The sequence below is a fragment of the Dipodomys spectabilis genome, unplaced genomic scaffold (genome assembly GCF_019054845.1).
Source record: "Dipodomys spectabilis isolate Male_0828 unplaced genomic scaffold, ASM1905484v1 ptg000174l, whole genome shotgun sequence".
Taxonomy (NCBI): Eukaryota; Metazoa; Chordata; class Mammalia; order Rodentia; family Heteromyidae; genus Dipodomys; species Dipodomys spectabilis.
Genome location: NW_024870851.1, coordinates 6,623,516 through 6,640,424, shown reverse-complemented (window position 1 = coordinate 6,640,424; position 16,909 = coordinate 6,623,516). Strand labels below are relative to the sequence as shown.

The 16,909-nt window shown below is 40.0% G+C and overlaps 1 protein-coding gene across 1 annotated transcript in view; it reads left to right on the top strand.

Moving 5' to 3' along the window:
• Nostrin (nitric oxide synthase trafficking) overlaps positions 1-16,909 on the top strand; it is a 63,683-nt gene that overhangs the window by 21,492 nt on the left and 25,282 nt on the right. Inside the window, exons 3-7 of the mRNA XM_042694233.1 lie at positions 6,487-6,570; positions 9,452-9,514; positions 9,714-9,795; positions 10,245-10,307; positions 12,626-12,724. Of these exons, the coding sequence (XP_042550167.1) occupies positions 6,487-6,570; positions 9,452-9,514; positions 9,714-9,795; positions 10,245-10,307; positions 12,626-12,724 (391 nt within the window). The remainder of the gene's footprint in view (positions 1-6,486; positions 6,571-9,451; positions 9,515-9,713; positions 9,796-10,244; positions 10,308-12,625; positions 12,725-16,909) is intronic.

The window sequence follows — 16,909 nt, the reverse complement described above, 5'->3', positions numbered from 1 at the left end:
GTGGCAACAGAAACAGCATGTATGCAGGTTCTTTTCTCACCTCCAGCGTGAACTTAAAGGAACCCACAGCCCTGCTGGCCACATGCAGACCCCGAGACAACTTGTCACAGTGCAGACATTCCAAAACACCAAAAACAGAGTGAGTGCCTTGCAAAAGACATCCTCTCTCCCTCCTAGAGAACAGCATCTGGAAGGATACCCTCCCCCTACCTGAGAAGAACACCATCTTTGAAAGTGGCATAGAGCACCTGGCCAGTAACAAATGCCAGAGAAGTGGTGATATGGCATTTCTGAAGAGGGCAAAGGAAGCTGGTATCCTTGCACCTCCATCTGTGGCAGAAAAGAAAAGACTGGCCCAGGGAGAGGCAGTCCTGCCCAGGAGGAGGAAGCTCCACCCACTGAGAGGCAGCTCTGCCCAGTGGGTAGGCTCAGGGAGAGACAGGGCCCTGAGTTCAAGCCCCACAACAGACAAAAGTAAATAGGTAATAAAAAATAAATGAATTAGAGACAAAAAGTATTAGAAAGAATCAACAAAACAAAGAGTTGGTTCTTAGAAAACATTAACAAAATTGACAAAGCCTTAGCAAATCTAACCAAAAAAAGAACACATCCAAATAAATAAAATTAACAATGAGAATGGGAACACAACGACAGAAACAAGCAAGATTTAGAACGTTATATGGGGATACTTTGCAAACCTTTATGCTAACAAATTGGAGAATCTGGAAGAAATGGAAGAATCTTCAGTAAATACTGATATGTCCAAACTAAACCCAAGAAGATTTAAACCAACTAAATTGACTCACAACAAGTAATGAAATAGAAATGGCAATAAAATACTTCCCATTCAAGAAAATCCCAGGTGCAGAGAGATTCACAGCTGAATTCTCTAAGGCCTTCAAAGGAGACCTCACTCCAATACTCCTCCAACTCTTCAATGAAATTGAAAGTGAAAGATCTCTACCAAACTCATTCTATGAGGCCAGCATAACACTCACCCCCCTAAACAGAAAAACGAACTTTACAACTTTGGGGGTGGAGGGTGGGGGGAATGGGAAGGCAGTGATGTAAGGGGAAACAAAGGAGGAGGCAACAATGCTTGATAAGAAATGTACTCATTACCTTGCTCATGTAATTGTAACTCTTCTGTATGGTATTTTCACATTAAAAAACTTATTAATAATAAAAAAAGACTAAACATAGAACTTCCTATGACCTAGCAATCCCACTCCTGAGCATTTAGCCAAATGACCATAACAAGGCCACATTAAAGCACCAACACAACCATGTTCATTGCAGTGTTATTTACCAAAGCTAAGATATAGAATCAACCCAGTTGCACCTTGGCCGATGGATGGACTAAGAAATTGTGGTATATATACACAATGGAATTCTATGCTTCTATCAGAAAGAATGACACCACCCCATTTATAAGAAAATGGAAAAACTTGGAAAAAATTACATTAAGCAAAAAAAGCCAGACGGAAAGAAACATAAGCTGCATAACTTCCCCAAAGAAACATAAGCTGCATAGCTTCCTTCATTTGTAACAACTAGACTATGTCTAGTATATTTGTAGCAGAGGATCACAATGGCTCAAAAGCTATGTGCGTATGACTGTATAAAATGATGCTTATCGGAATGGACTCCAAGAAATGGAAACAAGAGGTTTTTATTTATTATTGTGCTGCTTGCGATTATTTCTTTTTTCTCCAATTTATTCCCTGTTGACACTCTTTTTTATTTCTGTACCCTTTGTCTTGTATATTAGTTTCTCTGATTTGGAGAAGGGAAGAGGAATCACAGAAACTGTGGGACAAAGGGTGAACCAATTCAACAGTGATAGTCACCAGATACTATTTTGGAAATGAAATTTACAACTTGGGGGGAGAGGGGAGTCAGTGGGAAGGAAGTGGTGAAAATAAGGGAAGGGTAACACTTAAAAAACAAAACCACTGTTCTCATTACCTGACTTATGTAACTGTAACCCCTCTGTGCACCACTTTTGTAATAAAATTTAAATAGATTCAGTGAGCTCTTCAAGCCTGTGAGATAATGTTTCACACACTTTCCTCATTGTAAGTACTTTTAATTCTTCTTTATAGTCGTCTTCTGAAGTTCTCCAAATGGCCACCAGAACTTCAAATGCAAGAGTAGAAATTATCAGCCCACTCTATTAGGCTTATTCAAATGCTGATTTTAAGGCCATTTCGGGTCATCCACAAATTGCCGATGAAGAGATAAAGGCAGGGTCCAACTCTGTCCAGCCTAAACGGAGGATTTGATAACATTTCATGTTGTCAGTCCTTGCCATTTCCAGTTTGCCAGACTCCATTTCCAAAATGTTTTACAACTGCACAGATGCTTTGGGAAGAGGCCTGGGTGGTTCATCAGCTTCTAACCTGTGGCTGCTCTGAACTAGATCTCTATCAACCAAGCCACCAGGAGTTGTGGTGATTCACAAAATGAGAGACTGTGCCAAGTTTTATAATTACCTCTGTTTGACATACCACAAATTCAAAGACAGGAAAACGGTGAAATTAAGGAGAAGCTACTCCAGCGGAGCTTCCAGATTATGATCCCAGTTCTGTCACCTCCTTCCTGGGTGGCCACCATTTTGTGATGATTCAGCTCACTCAACCTTGGCATTCCCTCCATGCAATGGGTAGACAAACTACCTGCTTTAGGAAGAGTATCATGGATTAAATGAGAAACTATACCTAAAGCACTGAGATTGGTTTCTGGAATGTTGTACGTGGCCCAGAAGTGTTGGCTACTGGTATTTTTGTGTAGACGGAACACAGGTCATACATCAGCATCATTCTCAACTTGATATCCCATACTGTCAGAACGCACTGTATGGACACACTCTCTTCCTGTGCAGGATGATAGCATGTTAATGTTCACATATGTCCCCCCACAGATGGCTAAGACACTCACACATGAAGAGAAGCCTGCTAGTGCTAGAAAGGCTGAGTCTCCTTAGTCTGGTTCCTGTCTGCTCAAGAGAGGCCAATATAAACATATACTCAAGAACAGAGATGGTCTGCCTCAAGAGTACCACAACACCTCAGAGCTACCAAGCCCAACCTTCTTCCTGAGAAAATTCAATGCAGTTAACAGTGGGAAAGCAGACTTCTTTCTGCTGGTTGTCGTTTTTTATTTTATTTAGCTCTGCAACACTGTGTTTAACCTCTCAGAACCTTCTTGAAAGTTGGGGTTGGAGATGTGGCTCAGGTGATAGAGAGCCAGCCAATGAGTGAAAATGTCAGATACTGAGTTTGTATTCTCATCTGGAGGAAGATAAAAATAAAAATATTCTGAAAGTGAACTTGAATTCTGAGGAAGAGGCTGAGCCTGACAGTATCAACCTGTCCCTTGAAGGTCACTCAGGGACTGTTAGCAGGGTAGACAATGGATGAGAAAACCTCACTTTCTTCCTCTGCACTGTCCATCTCTGCATGTGTGTACCTGTCCACTTTTTCTGGTCTTTTTTTGATCCACACTAATAATCATATTAGAGGGATTCACATTTACTAAGATTGTGTTTTGTGCCCAGAACTGTAAGCCAAGCACTATTAATGCATCACATTTAATGCATTATATGCTACATTAAAGAAGATAGGATGAGGAAAAGGCTAAAGAATCCTGGCACAATGAATGGGAATGGGTTTATATGTTCAGTGGCTAAAGTGCTAGAAGCAGTGTGCTCTGATGTTAGGGCCATGAATCGCTTATAAATGTAAAGGCATCTAAACAGTTTCTTAGATTAATATTTTTGGAAGAGTTGAGTCAAGAACAGACCTGTAGCAGATACCAGTAAGAATTCCAACTCAGACCTGTTGGAAGTCTGTCCATTGACTCTGTCGTTCATTCATTCAGTCAGTCATGCTATAAATGGTGAGTGTTACATGCAACAAGAACTATTATTGAGCCGGGTGCCGGTGGCCCACGCCTGTAATCCTAGCTACTCAGGAGGCTGAGATCTAAGGATCACAGTTCAAAGCCAACTGGGCAGGAAAGTCCATGAGACTTTTAGCTCAAATAAACCACTAGAAAACTGGAAGTGGCGCTGTGGCTCAAGCAGTAGAGCACTTGTCTTGAGCTAAAGAGCTGAGCGATAGCGCCCAAGCCCAGAGTTCAAGCCCCACAACCAAAAAAAAAAAGAACAGTTCTTGGCCTAGGGACTCAGCAAGGAGAAAAAAGAAAGTCTTGAGGCTCATGAAACTGTTTACATTTACAGGAATTCATAAAATGTACATCAAAATGTAATGTGAAAAAGTTAGTGATAAATTATAGGATACAATTGGAGCTTAAAGGGCACAATGACAGGATTTTGCTTTAGACAAGATGGCCTATGAAGAGATGATATTTGAACAAGACATATTGAAGATGACATGAAGAAGAATGCCCTGTGGTTAGGTAACAAGAGAAAAACGCACAGGAGAAGCTGCTGTCAGTGCAAAGGCCCTGGAGCAAGATGGCAGTTAGCTACTGCGTGGGAGAAGAATGGGGAAAGGGATGACTATCAGAGAAGCAAATCAAGAAGAGAGCTGTGGGATCAGAACATACAGTGCCTTACAGGTCTTATTGGTTAATAACAATGGCTCTAGTTGTTAAATGCCTACTGTATTTAGGTCATTACCACATTTTAATCCTCGTAAAGCTCCTCAAAACAATTTCCTTTACTCTATGTCAGCATTGCGTGAAGCTTGAAGCCACCTCACCTTTCAAGATTACAAAGCATCTGTAAATCTCTCTTCCCTCTCCTCTCCCTCTCTTCCTCAATGAGATGTTTACTTACCAGCTTCATCATTTTCAACTACTTGCCTTAATTTTCCCTTCTACATTGGGTAAGTTCTGATACCAACTATCTATTTTCTGCATCTAACAGTCCACACATAAAAGAGAATTGTAGTTGTCTGTCATTATTGAGTTCAATCTATAACACTAAGTCTCATTTGTGTGAGAATGTGCAGTAATAAAGTTATATAAGGAGAGATCTGGGACAGTTTCTCAGATTAAATTAAGTCAGAAGTGATTTAAAAGATAGTTTATACTAAAAATAGAACTGAAACACTGAAAACCAGGAAACCAAACTTTTTATGATCACCACTAAGAATGAAAATATATTAAATTTAATTTCCTATATTCTGTGATCAACAGTCAAAAGGATGATCCCAGAGTTTGGTGACACACACCTGTAAACACAGTACTGAATGGAGGCTGAGGCAGAAAGGTTAAGTTCAAAGCCGGGGCTATACAGCAGCACCATTTCTAAAAAAAGAAAAACAAAAACAAAAATAAGTGAGATGAACAAGGATATGGCCTTATTATATACAGCTACAGATGAATCCATAAATAGGAATTGATGAAATGCCTTTAGAAGAATGTGATTCAATCTCTTTAAAGGAGCCAAGTAGGCTGCTTTTGAGAGGAACGCCCATACTTCCTGCTGAGTCTTGTCCTGCATAGAAAGTCATGGATGTTTGATATTGTTCATCTGATGTTGGCCATTGCAATAGGAGCCTTTCATAATTTAGAGTTAATCTGATTAGTGCTGGGCTAGGGGCCATAGCTCAAGTGGTACAGTCCTTGTTGAGCAAGCATGGCTCCTGGGTCCAACCTCCAGTATCACAAAACCAAAATGGAAAAGTGATCAGTGCAACTTTGTTCTTACTAGATAGTTGTGTTAGTTTTCTAAGTCTACATCACAGTTCTGGAGACTAGAGGTAAGAGATCTATGTGTCAGCCTGGTTGGCCCCTTCTGAGAAGTATGAGGGAGCTCATCATGGCTTTCTCTCAGCTTCTGGTGGTTTGCCAGAAACCTTTGCCTTCTATCGCTGTCATATGCATCTCTGCCCTGTGTTCCCTTGTGGAATTCTCTGTATGAGCATGTCTGCCTCTGTGTTCAAATATCCCTTACTTTATAAGGATACATCATCATTAGGCATGTCCTACCTTGATGAGCTCATCTCAATTAGACGATCATTTACAAAGACCCCATTTCCCGTTCACAAGCTCTGAGGACAGAGCTCTGACGTCTTTTAGGGAGGTACAATTCAGTCCATAACACTGGTGTAAGAAAAGGTTATATACAGGCTGAGAAGGTGGCTCAGTGGTAGAGTGTTTGCCTTGCAAGCATGAGGCTCTGGGTTCGATTCCTCGGCACCACATAAGCAGAAAAGCCAGAAGCAACGCTGTGGTAGAGCACTAGCCTTGAGCTGAAGAGCTCAGGGATAGTGCCCAGGCCCAGAGTTCAGGCCCCACAACTGACAAAAAAAGAAAAGAAAAGGTTATATAAATACTTCTTCCTTGTAGGTTCCTCTTCCATACCCTTACTGATTTGCTGACTGACAAGAGGATTTTTATCATGGCATTACATAGTCAGCCTACCCTCCTTTGAGTGTGAGTGCTATGTGTGAGAGTACTTTTCACTGACTTATAACCAGCACATCCGATTAACAATTAGCCCTTTGCTAACAGGGCCAATCTGGAGATTAGCTATGCCAAAGGACTTCAGAAACTGGCAGCCAAGTTAAACAAAGCATTACAGAACACAAAGAAAAAGTAAGTATCATGGCAGAGATGGGGCCAAATCATTCCTTAAAATAATAAAAAAATGGCAAATATTCAAGCTAGCTTACTCTTATATTTGTGGCATGGCTTCCAAGTCTTAGTGTTTAATATGTGTCAGGCACTGTGCTAAAAGCTTTACAGATGCTCCATTTAATCCTTGCAGCAGCCTTGGCAAAGATAATGAGGTTTCATCATTACCTCCCTTTGCAGATGAGGACTTGAGGTCTGTAGAATTTAAGAAATAGTACCCCATTGCAAGGGTAATGCTTTGTACAGCTGGGTGGGTCTTTATTGCTCCTGAGACCATATTTGTCATTGACTTGGTGATGACATTTAATTTCGGAAGTGTACTGAGCCAGGTCTTGGAGGCAGGAAGTATGAAGTCTGTTGTCTCTACTTGGTGATTCTGACAAGAAACTCAGCTTCTCTGTGCCTTGATTTCTTCCTCTGTTGAATGAAATAGGGATGTGTGTTCTAAGCTATGTACATGTATATGTATGGGATATATAGAATGATTTTGTATATGTAAGTATAAGGAGCTCATGCATATTAAATGATATAGTATGTATAAAGAAGTTTAGCACATTAGGTACAAACATGATGGCTCATATTCTCTTCAATATTTGCAGCCATAGGAATGAAGTAGATTCCTTCTTTTGGAGGACAAGTGAAAGATAGTGATGCTGGCAAAATGTGCCATTAGTGAGCATTTGCTACAAAGATTCTTGACTAATGCATGTAGATATGACTCTGCATTGACAGAGCTATTGCAAAAGCTCCTTACAATGATGCTAGAGAAAGAGTAAGCACAGGAAATTGAAAGGTTCTGGGGACAAAATCTCCACCCCGGCTTAAGCAGTACCTGTAATGGCAAATGGTGTCCTTGACATGGCCATGACTCTTGGATTTACTACTCTTTTTAGGATAGTACTTTGGTAGAGAACAAGGAGTCAGTACAGCACAGCACAGATAGATTTTTGTTGATATTCTAGTTCTATCACATACTGAGTGACATAAAACAACTGTCCTTCCCTCTCAACATCTCTTTTATTTGGAAATAGAGATAAAATGAGGTTGCTTAGCAGAGTACTTGGCCTAGAGTAATAATTCCATAGATATCCATTTTGATTTTGATTCCATTTTTTTCTGTATGCCAGTATTGGGCTTATCCTAATGGTCTAGATGATGTCCATTAGCTTTTTCTCTCAAGGCTAGCACTTAACTACTTCTAGCTTTGGGTGGGTTAATTGGGGATAAGAGTTTCTTGCATTTATCTACCTGGTCTGGCTTTGAATTGTGATAATCAGATCTTAGCCTCCTGAGTAGCGAGGATTACAAGTCTGAGCCACTGGCACCCAGCTACAGCCAGCTTTGTCTTTGATTCTCAATTACTCAACCACCTCCTAAAGAATAAAGAGCCCTGGTGAGGGGTGGGGGTCTTATTGCATTCCAACTGCAGTATTCAGCACACTACTACTAAAGGGTTGGCATTATCCACATCCAGTTAACCAGCACTAGTACAATTTGATAATAAACATTAATTGAATTTTTGTCCACACAAAATTCTGTGATAGATACTTGCCCAGCCATCCCAATGTATTTTTAGTTAAAGTGAGGGACAGAGAAGAAATGATTCTTCCAAGGTCACACACAGGAAACACAGTAAATCATCAGATTTTAGACCAGTCACCCTGAAGCAAGCTTGCCATGTTTCCTGTCCTACTGCCCAGCTTGGTAGGGCAAGTAAGAGATTGCTCTTCCCCAAAATGTACCTGACATCTTTTGTGAAAAAGTAACTCTAGGCCAGGCATGAGTGGCATATGGGTTTGGTTCCAGCTACTTGGGAGGCATAGATAAAAGGATCACCATTTGAGAAAGTTAGTATGAGATCTATCTGAAAAATAAAGCAAGAAAGCAAACAATGTGGCTCAAGTGGTAGGCCTTCAGTTAAATCCCTAGTTCCACATACAAATAATAATAAGAATAATAAGCATTCATTTTAAGTAATAGTTTGGTCCACTTTGACCAAGTCAAAACATTTTCAACATACCCCAACTTGGCTCACACCTGAGCTGTCCATCTAGATTAATTTTGTCTTTTTGGGGATTGCTGATCCTTGGAAGCACACAATAGGTACTGCCCTGTACCTGACTTTAATTGTGTATTACATCTGACATTTTCCAAATTTAGGGAGCAAATTCAGCCATCAGCATCAAAACACCTGTACCATCCTGATGTTGACAGAGATGTAGCTCCTTTTCACCCCATTCATCAAGATATCTGGCTCTGAGGTTTATTGACACAATTGGGTTTATCGTCCTGACTTCTGAAGACAGCCTCTTTGGACTTCTGAAGGCTGGGTCCCTTCTATGGGGAAGATAAGATGCTTCTCCTAGGGACAGATCAGTGCTGCCCTTTGTGTACATTGGAAACAGCTCATAGGACCATAAAAGATCCGAGCAGTTGTCTGAATGGACCCCAGGCCTAAGAGCAGCAAGCAAGAAGTGACCAGATTCCTGCCGTATGTCGCTTCTCCAAAGCCTAGTTATTGACCCACAAAGTGAAGAATCTGAAAAGATGATCTCTGAACCCCTCTTCCCTAGAATCCCATCCCTATCTGCTTTCATGCCTGGATTTTCTACAGATGTGAAATGAAAGATGAAAATGAAAAGTGACTGGGGGAAAGGGGAAAGCAGTGTCTATGATACAAATCAACACATTGGCCAAATTGAATCTCATAGATATTGGAATAAGGCTAAGGAGGTGAACACGGTGGCTGAATGTGGTGCCGTGGGCATGATGCTTTGTATTTCAGAGTTCACTGGAAGGGTGACACCACTCTTTCTTCCCACCCCCTTTCTTTTGCCTCTAGCTGCCTCAGCAGTGCATGGTCCTGGGCTTCCGAAGGCATGAAATCTGCCGCAGACCTGCATCAGTGAGTGCTTCCAGACCCACCCTGGCTTGTTCCAGCTCCAAGTAGAGCCATAATATTGGAAGTGGGAGGGATACAAATATTCTCTTTCAAACTGGCCCTGAGTAAATGTGTTAGTACACACCATTTCCCTAGAGAGTCATTTGGAAAGCCCGTTTAAACCCTAAGACAATGATTATATGGCTTAATGTTCTATTTCCAGAAAACTTGGCAAAGCAATTGAATTGGAAGCAATAAAACCAACTCATCAAGTACTCAATAGACAAGAGAAGAAGAGAAAATCTGTGAGTCTTAAAGTGCTTTTCTTTTCTTTCTTTTTCTCCCCTTTCTTTTATTTTCAAAGCAAGATTTTATGGCTTACTGGGGAAAAGATGGTCTGAAAGTGATACTAAGTCTCAGAAATTTTTATAAAAAGTAATCAAAAACACACACTCAAGATTTATGGACAAGGAGGTTTGCTAAGCATTGTTTATAATAGTGAAAAAGTGAGCTAGGTATGGGGGTACATACCTGTAATCCTAGCACTGGGAAGATTGGGATAAGAGGGTAAAGTCCAAGTCCAGCCTGGGTTATCTCCCAAAGTTCTCTCTAAACACCAATACACTGAAGGAAAAGATTTGAACCTATGAATTTGGAAGTGGAAGGGAGAAGAGGAGGGGAATACACACAAACACTCAAGTCAATAACAGTGACTAAAGAAAAAAACAAAATTATTTTTCTCATTTCCTAATAGCTTGATAATGAAGTTGGAAAGACAGCAAATCTTGTTATTAGCAACTGGAATCAGCAAATTAAGGTAAGTATCCACAAGTAATACTTGCACAAAGTCACTTCTTAGGATCATAGCATTTTGGTTTTGCATGTACATAATCATGTATTCTAATGTTAGGACTTTTAAGTGATAATTGCAAAGAAAATATTTCTTCAGCTGTACTATTCCATAGATGCATTTTTCAAAAAAAGCAAAGAAGAGCATGTCTCAAAATGTGGCATACATTGTGGTTAATTCAGCATTTATTATGTGCCAAGTGTTATATGCTTATATATTTAATCATCATTAATCCAACACGATCCATGACCTTGCATTGTCCCATTTTACAAGTGGGGAAGGTGAGACAAACATAGTAGTTGAAGTAATGTGAAAACATGCATAATGTTTTAACCAAGAATTCTTACAAGTTCTTGAATTCTAGAGTCTCTGTTCTTCATCATTATACCATACTGACTACCCCCTTGGAATAATTTCTAAGGAGAGAATTATAATCTTGGTGGTCTGAGAAACTAGAACACATCAGTTTTAGTTCTCAAACAGCAAAAATAGCAGATGGGATGCGCTTGTACAGAAGATTATTCTAGAATAATTTGGGGGAGGAGGAATTCACTTTGAGTAAGACAAATAAGAGACCAGAGAAACTTCTAGGAAAAAATCTAGTGGTGACCTTGGTGAGGAATTGTATTCTAAGAGTTTATGTTTTCCTTTTTGCATCTCTAAAATGTTAGTATCCAAAGAGAACCTTCACAAGTAAACAGCCACTGGTACCAAATAACCAAAGCTACTCTGAGATATAATGGCCTTATAGTTACTTCTAAAGCTTCTCTTGAACATGAAGACTCCATAGACCAAGGATAGTACTGAAAAAATGTTTGAGAGAAATAAATTTCCATACTCACAGGGTTGTAGCTGTTATAATAAATACTTCAAAGCTTCAGAAAATTTATTTCCCAGTCATTTGGTTTTAATCTTGCTCTTGATTTCCTGAGCTTCCATTAGAAGGACTTGTCTTTTTAAACCAATTTTCTTAAAATAGTCCTCACAGGAGGTTCAAGACAATGGACTAAAAGTCACAGCAACTGCTTTTAAGAACAAAGACATTCATTGCTATTTCCCAGTTTATACCAAGTCATCTTCCTAAATAAAGTGATTTTATTCTTTATGAAGAGTGACAGAGAAATTAAAGAAGATGAAATCCTTGAACGATAGTAACTTTTCTCCCTAGTTGCAATTCAAGGGATCCAGTGCATGGATAATGAAACACAATCTATTTTGGAGACACAAATGCAAAGTTTTAAAGGGCCAGGTACTCTTGTCTCCTGCTCTTGCCAATGACAGAGGGAAAGGCTGAAGGTGGTAGGGAAAGGGCTAGGAACTGCTTGTTCCTTGAATTCCTCTTATGGGGCCTTTATGTGTTTCCAGAAAGGTAAAAGTCCAAGGGGAGAAATACACACTTTCAACCTTCATTGTCCAGTTTTTTAGTTCTTAGAATCTTGAGAAGAAAAGCCACTTTTGCAATCAATCTAGTTCCTGAATGGACTGAAATCAACTTAACCCCAAATCTGTCTGCACATTGTACCTCAGGGGCACCATCTTTCGGCCAAGTTCAGCTGCAGAGCTAAAAGAAAAAGCATCACTTGAATTATAACTCACACTGAGCACTGAGATATCCCCCAGATGTAGAGACATTGCTACTTTTTCCTTTTTATCTCTTCCTTCAGTCTACGCAATAAATACAGAGCATTTCAGAGGGTGCCAGTCAAATGCTCTCAGTTCTGAGAATTAGGAACAAGATTTCTGCCCTTGATCATCGTGTGTGTGTGTGTGTGTGTGTGTGTGTGTGTGCGCGCGCGCGTGCGCGCGCTTCATCACTCAAGTCACAACTCACAACTCCATTTCTGGCTTTTTGGTAGTAAATTGGAGGTAAAAGGACTTCTGAGTAGCTAGTAGGTGTGAACCACCAGAGCCTGGCTTCCTTGCTCAACTTTTAAGAGAATATTTCAAAACAACCCCAGTTTTGGCTCAAGGTTGATTTAAAAGAATGATAAGAACAATTTTACATACTTGTTGCAAAAGCCATTATGTGAGCTTGGAGGCTTGGAGGCATTCTGATGTAGCAAAAAGTATAACCCTCTTGAATATCCCCAATATGATGACACCTGCACAGCAGTTCTCCAATAAAGTGTTTGCTGTGGTGGTATTTTAGGATGATTTTGAGGTCAAGTGGGAATGAAGAAGGAAAAATATGTAGTCATTTACAAGAACTTGCCTTGTTCCAAAACGCAACAGCTTCTCTCTTGATATCTTTATCTTTTTTCTTGTTTGTATATTTTTTACCATAGGCTAAGAAAAAACTAATGGTGAGTACCAAGAAGCACGAAGCACTTTTCCACCTTGTAGAAAGTTCTAAGCAATCTGTGACGGCAAAAGAAAAGCAAAAGGTAAGCTGTCATGTTGGCAGAGAATAAAAAGGGACTCCACATTGTTCTTGGCACACGTTATTCCACATTATTCTTGGCATTGACATGCCATTAGAACAATGGAGTCTAAACTTTTGTCCTGTTTCTGTTTGTCTGATTTGGGGAGGGAAAGGAGAAGCACAGAAACAGTGGGACAAAGAATGAGACAATTCAGCAGTGACACCCACTAAACACTATGTTGGAAAAGAACTACATAACTTGGGGAAGAATGAGGCAGGGGGTGACATTGTTCAAAAGTAAATGTACTCATTACCTGACATATAACTGTAACCCCTCTGTACATCACCTTTACAATGAAATTTTTAAAAAGCATTTCTAAAAAAGATCTGGAATATCTATATTCTGGAATACTAGTCATTTGAAATGATACAGTAGGAAAATTTGTCATGAAAACCTGCTTCTGATGCTTTTTGTTCTAGAAAATTATGACATTAGATTCATTGTCATTTTTGAGAAATGCTTTAAAATATAAACCTTATACCCATATTAATATAAAAGAGCAAATATCAAAAGATTAATAATGCTTGCCCTGAACGTGTGATTGTTTTATTTTATAGATTATCCATTTGCTTATTTGCATTTTATTTCAACAACTTAATAAAGGTGTCATTTTAAACTTCAAAAAAGTCAGTTCCCACTCCAAATAAGTAAAAAAGTATATATACTTTATATTTGGGTACGATATATAGTACTTTCTATATTACACTAACAACTATGAACATTATAAAGTATAAAGTTTATAATGGGAGGATACTGCTCACTGGTAGCGCTTGCTGCATGCTTGAGTTTCTGGGTTCAATCCCCAGCTTGTGAATATAGATAAATACATCAATGTATATATGAAATGATTGCAGGACATTTGTAGGATGAGGGAAAGATAAAATGATACTTGAAATGGTTAGCTAATTATGATATCTTATATCTGTTTACTTAATAAATTGGTATTTGAGTAAAAGAGAACCAAAATATATACTTAGGTAAATATAAATTCATATTTCTAACAGTCTTCTTGATGATTCTAGTTTATAATAATAAAGCAATTAAATTTTCCACCAATTACTTGCTGGATCGCACTACATTTTCTAGTGTCTGCCTTTTTCTGTGGATAGTGATATGTTATTGGGATTTGGGGTTTTTGTTGTTCTTTATTTTGGAGGTACTGGGTTTTGAACCCACAGCCTGTCACTTGTCAGGCTGCAGTCTACTGTGGAGCCATGCCTTTTTTTTAGTGATTTTGGACATCGAGTCTGGCAAACTATTCTGCCTAGACTGGCTTCCCATTGTGATCCTCTGAGAAGAGTGAGCCGCCAGTGCCTGACTCACTCAGGTTTTGTTTCTTCTGTGTTTACCTGTTAGTAATAACCTCAATCCACAGGATCTTGTCAGAAACCCATTAAAGACATTTGTGCCCTTTGTGTATATCACCTTAATTAAAGCCAGATAAGGGTATCACATGGCAATGACACATATTCCTAAGATGCTGGAAGTGAAAACAACTTCCACAGCAACTGGAATCCCCACACCCAACTTCCTCTGACCACCTCAGAATCCACAATGCCCACCTGTGGTCACCAGTGCACCATAGGAGTAAGCATGAGCATTGTTCTTGGGCACAAATGAACACAAATTACATTAGTGTGCAAGAAGAAAACTAAGTACTGTCTACCTACCCTCCCCCCCCCCCAAAAAAAAAGTCACTGCACACATTTCTGATGGTATAGATCCCAGACTGGAAATCTTTGAAATACTCCATACCTTCTCTAAAAGATGTGATTCCCCCTAAAGAAATGTAGCCAGAGCCACTGTGGTCCTAAACATCTCAAAGGGAAAAGAAAATTGGTATTATAAGTGGCTCTATCATTTCATCTGAAGAAATTATTCAGTCATTAACTTAAATAGTCTGTTAGCAAGATGTTCCAAGATTCTTATTTCTTCACATCAATCTTCACACATTTAAACAATCACTAGGGTTGAATAATGAGTAGCCTCCAAGCCTGACCTCATATGCACAGGACCTGTGTGGGCCATTGAGCCCTCATTAGAAGCTATTCCTCATTGATGTCACTTACATAGCTGAGGAATGAATTTCCTCTTCCTTCCATCAGCAGCTGCCTTGGCAGGTGAAAGTCCCTACACCTCCTCTGCCCTCCTGCAGCCATGACCTCCATGACCTTTATCTCTGGCCTCATCCCTCCATCCTCACTGTTTAATCTGAGGCTGGGTTTTAACCCAAAAGCTGAACACTAAGGCAGTATTCATTTCCCACCCACCTATCCATTCCTCTGTGCTGCTCCTCAGTTCTTCCTGTTTTTCTGTTCTCAAAAGAAGCTGATCTAAAACCCCCATTCTCTCCCCACCTCCGTCCACACCACCCACTCCCAGCAGACTTTCCTGCTTCCTACCTCCCGAGCAAACTAGACAGAGCAGCTACCTGCCCTCTCAAGGAACTGCATCTGCACAGCTGCAGGGAGAGCTCAGCACTCCCTGGGCTGCGCATCCTGCCTCTCCCAGACCCTCCAGTGGTTATGCCCTCTGTCTTGTGTCTTGAGTGCCCTCTTTGAGATGATTCCTCCTGTAAGTTTTCTTCTATTCACACACCCATGCCTCCCCCGACCCCCTTAATCTATCAAGGACTGTAACTGTCTGTAGCCCAGGGGGCTGGAGCCATAGGCATTTATTTGTGAAGACCACAAGTCCAAGAACAGGGGTCTAACCAGCACAGTGGGGCTGCTGGTGATCACCATCCCCCAGACTGCATCTTCAAAAATGCTGTTTTATTTCCTCACAAGCCAAAAGAGATCTCTGGGGTTCTCTTTATAGAGACACTAATTCCATTCATGAAGGCTCCTCTCTCAAGACCTAACCACCCCCCCCTCCAAAGGCCTAGCCTCCTGACATCATCCCACAACAAGTTAGAATTTTAGTTGTGATTCTTGGGAGCACACAGACATTCAGTTCATTACACCCCATATCATGCAGTGAGAGCAGATTGAATCAGACACAACTTTTCCCATTCCTCTATCACCCTCTCTCTTTTCTGCCATAAAATTTAATGCAAGTCTTCTCCATCATCATTCTGGAAACTCACACTGCTATTGCCACTAAAAACAATGCCCTCTTGGGAAAGTCAACTATCTACCTTACTGAACTTCTTGGAAACATTGCACATTGTTTATTTCTCTCTTCTAGAAACACTTCTCTAGCATCCCCCCTCACTCACTCTGGTTTTCCTCCTATCTTTCTGTTTTAGATTCCTTGTTGGATTGTTCTTTCCTTGCCTGGCTGTTATATGTTGCTATTCTTGAGTCCTTATCTCTCTCTAAGCTCCTCTGTTTAATTCACTGTGACTCCAGTGTCCAACGTAATATTCTCAATGTCAGGTAGTTAATAAAATAATAAGTATTCAATAGGTGGTTCTAAAGACTTCAAGGACACTACCAAAATTTACATCTCAAGCTCAACCTAGTCTCCAAATTACCTTCTGGTACACAACATCCAAAATCAGACCCATCCTTTCCAACTCTACCAAAAATACTCTTAATTCTCGAGTTTTCTCCAACTTTGACAATCACCAGCTACCACATCCTCTCAGTTCTACCTGCTAAACTAAATACTTTTCAAACTTGTTTTCTTGCATCCATCTCCCTGGTGCTGCTTTCTCCCTGTCCATCATCATTACTTGCCTGAAGAACTGCAACCAATTTGTTGGTCTCTTGGCCTTCACTGTCTTCTTCCTGCCTACTGATCAAGCACAAGCCAAGCTGCTGCTTCTGACATTTGAATCTGATCATATAGGACTGCAGTGGCCTGTCTTCAGCCCTGAATAGAGAATGAATAGAGAAGAAGCCTATCTTGTTTTCTATTCCCAAAGCCAGGCCCATGGCACACGAAAGGCAATCAATAACTATTGGGTGAGAATGAATGAGGTATTTCTCTTAAGAGAAAAAGAAAAGAGGACAGAAAGGAATTTGGTTTTGACAGGTTTTAGCACAGCAAATTTCTTAAATTAATTAGGTGAATGAAGTCATAAAGTCTACATTCTTTTTTATATTTTTATTGTAAAAATAGTGTACAGAGAAGTTACAGTTTCATGAGTAAGGTAATGAATACATTTCCTATCGAGCATTGTTACCTTCTCTTTTGTTT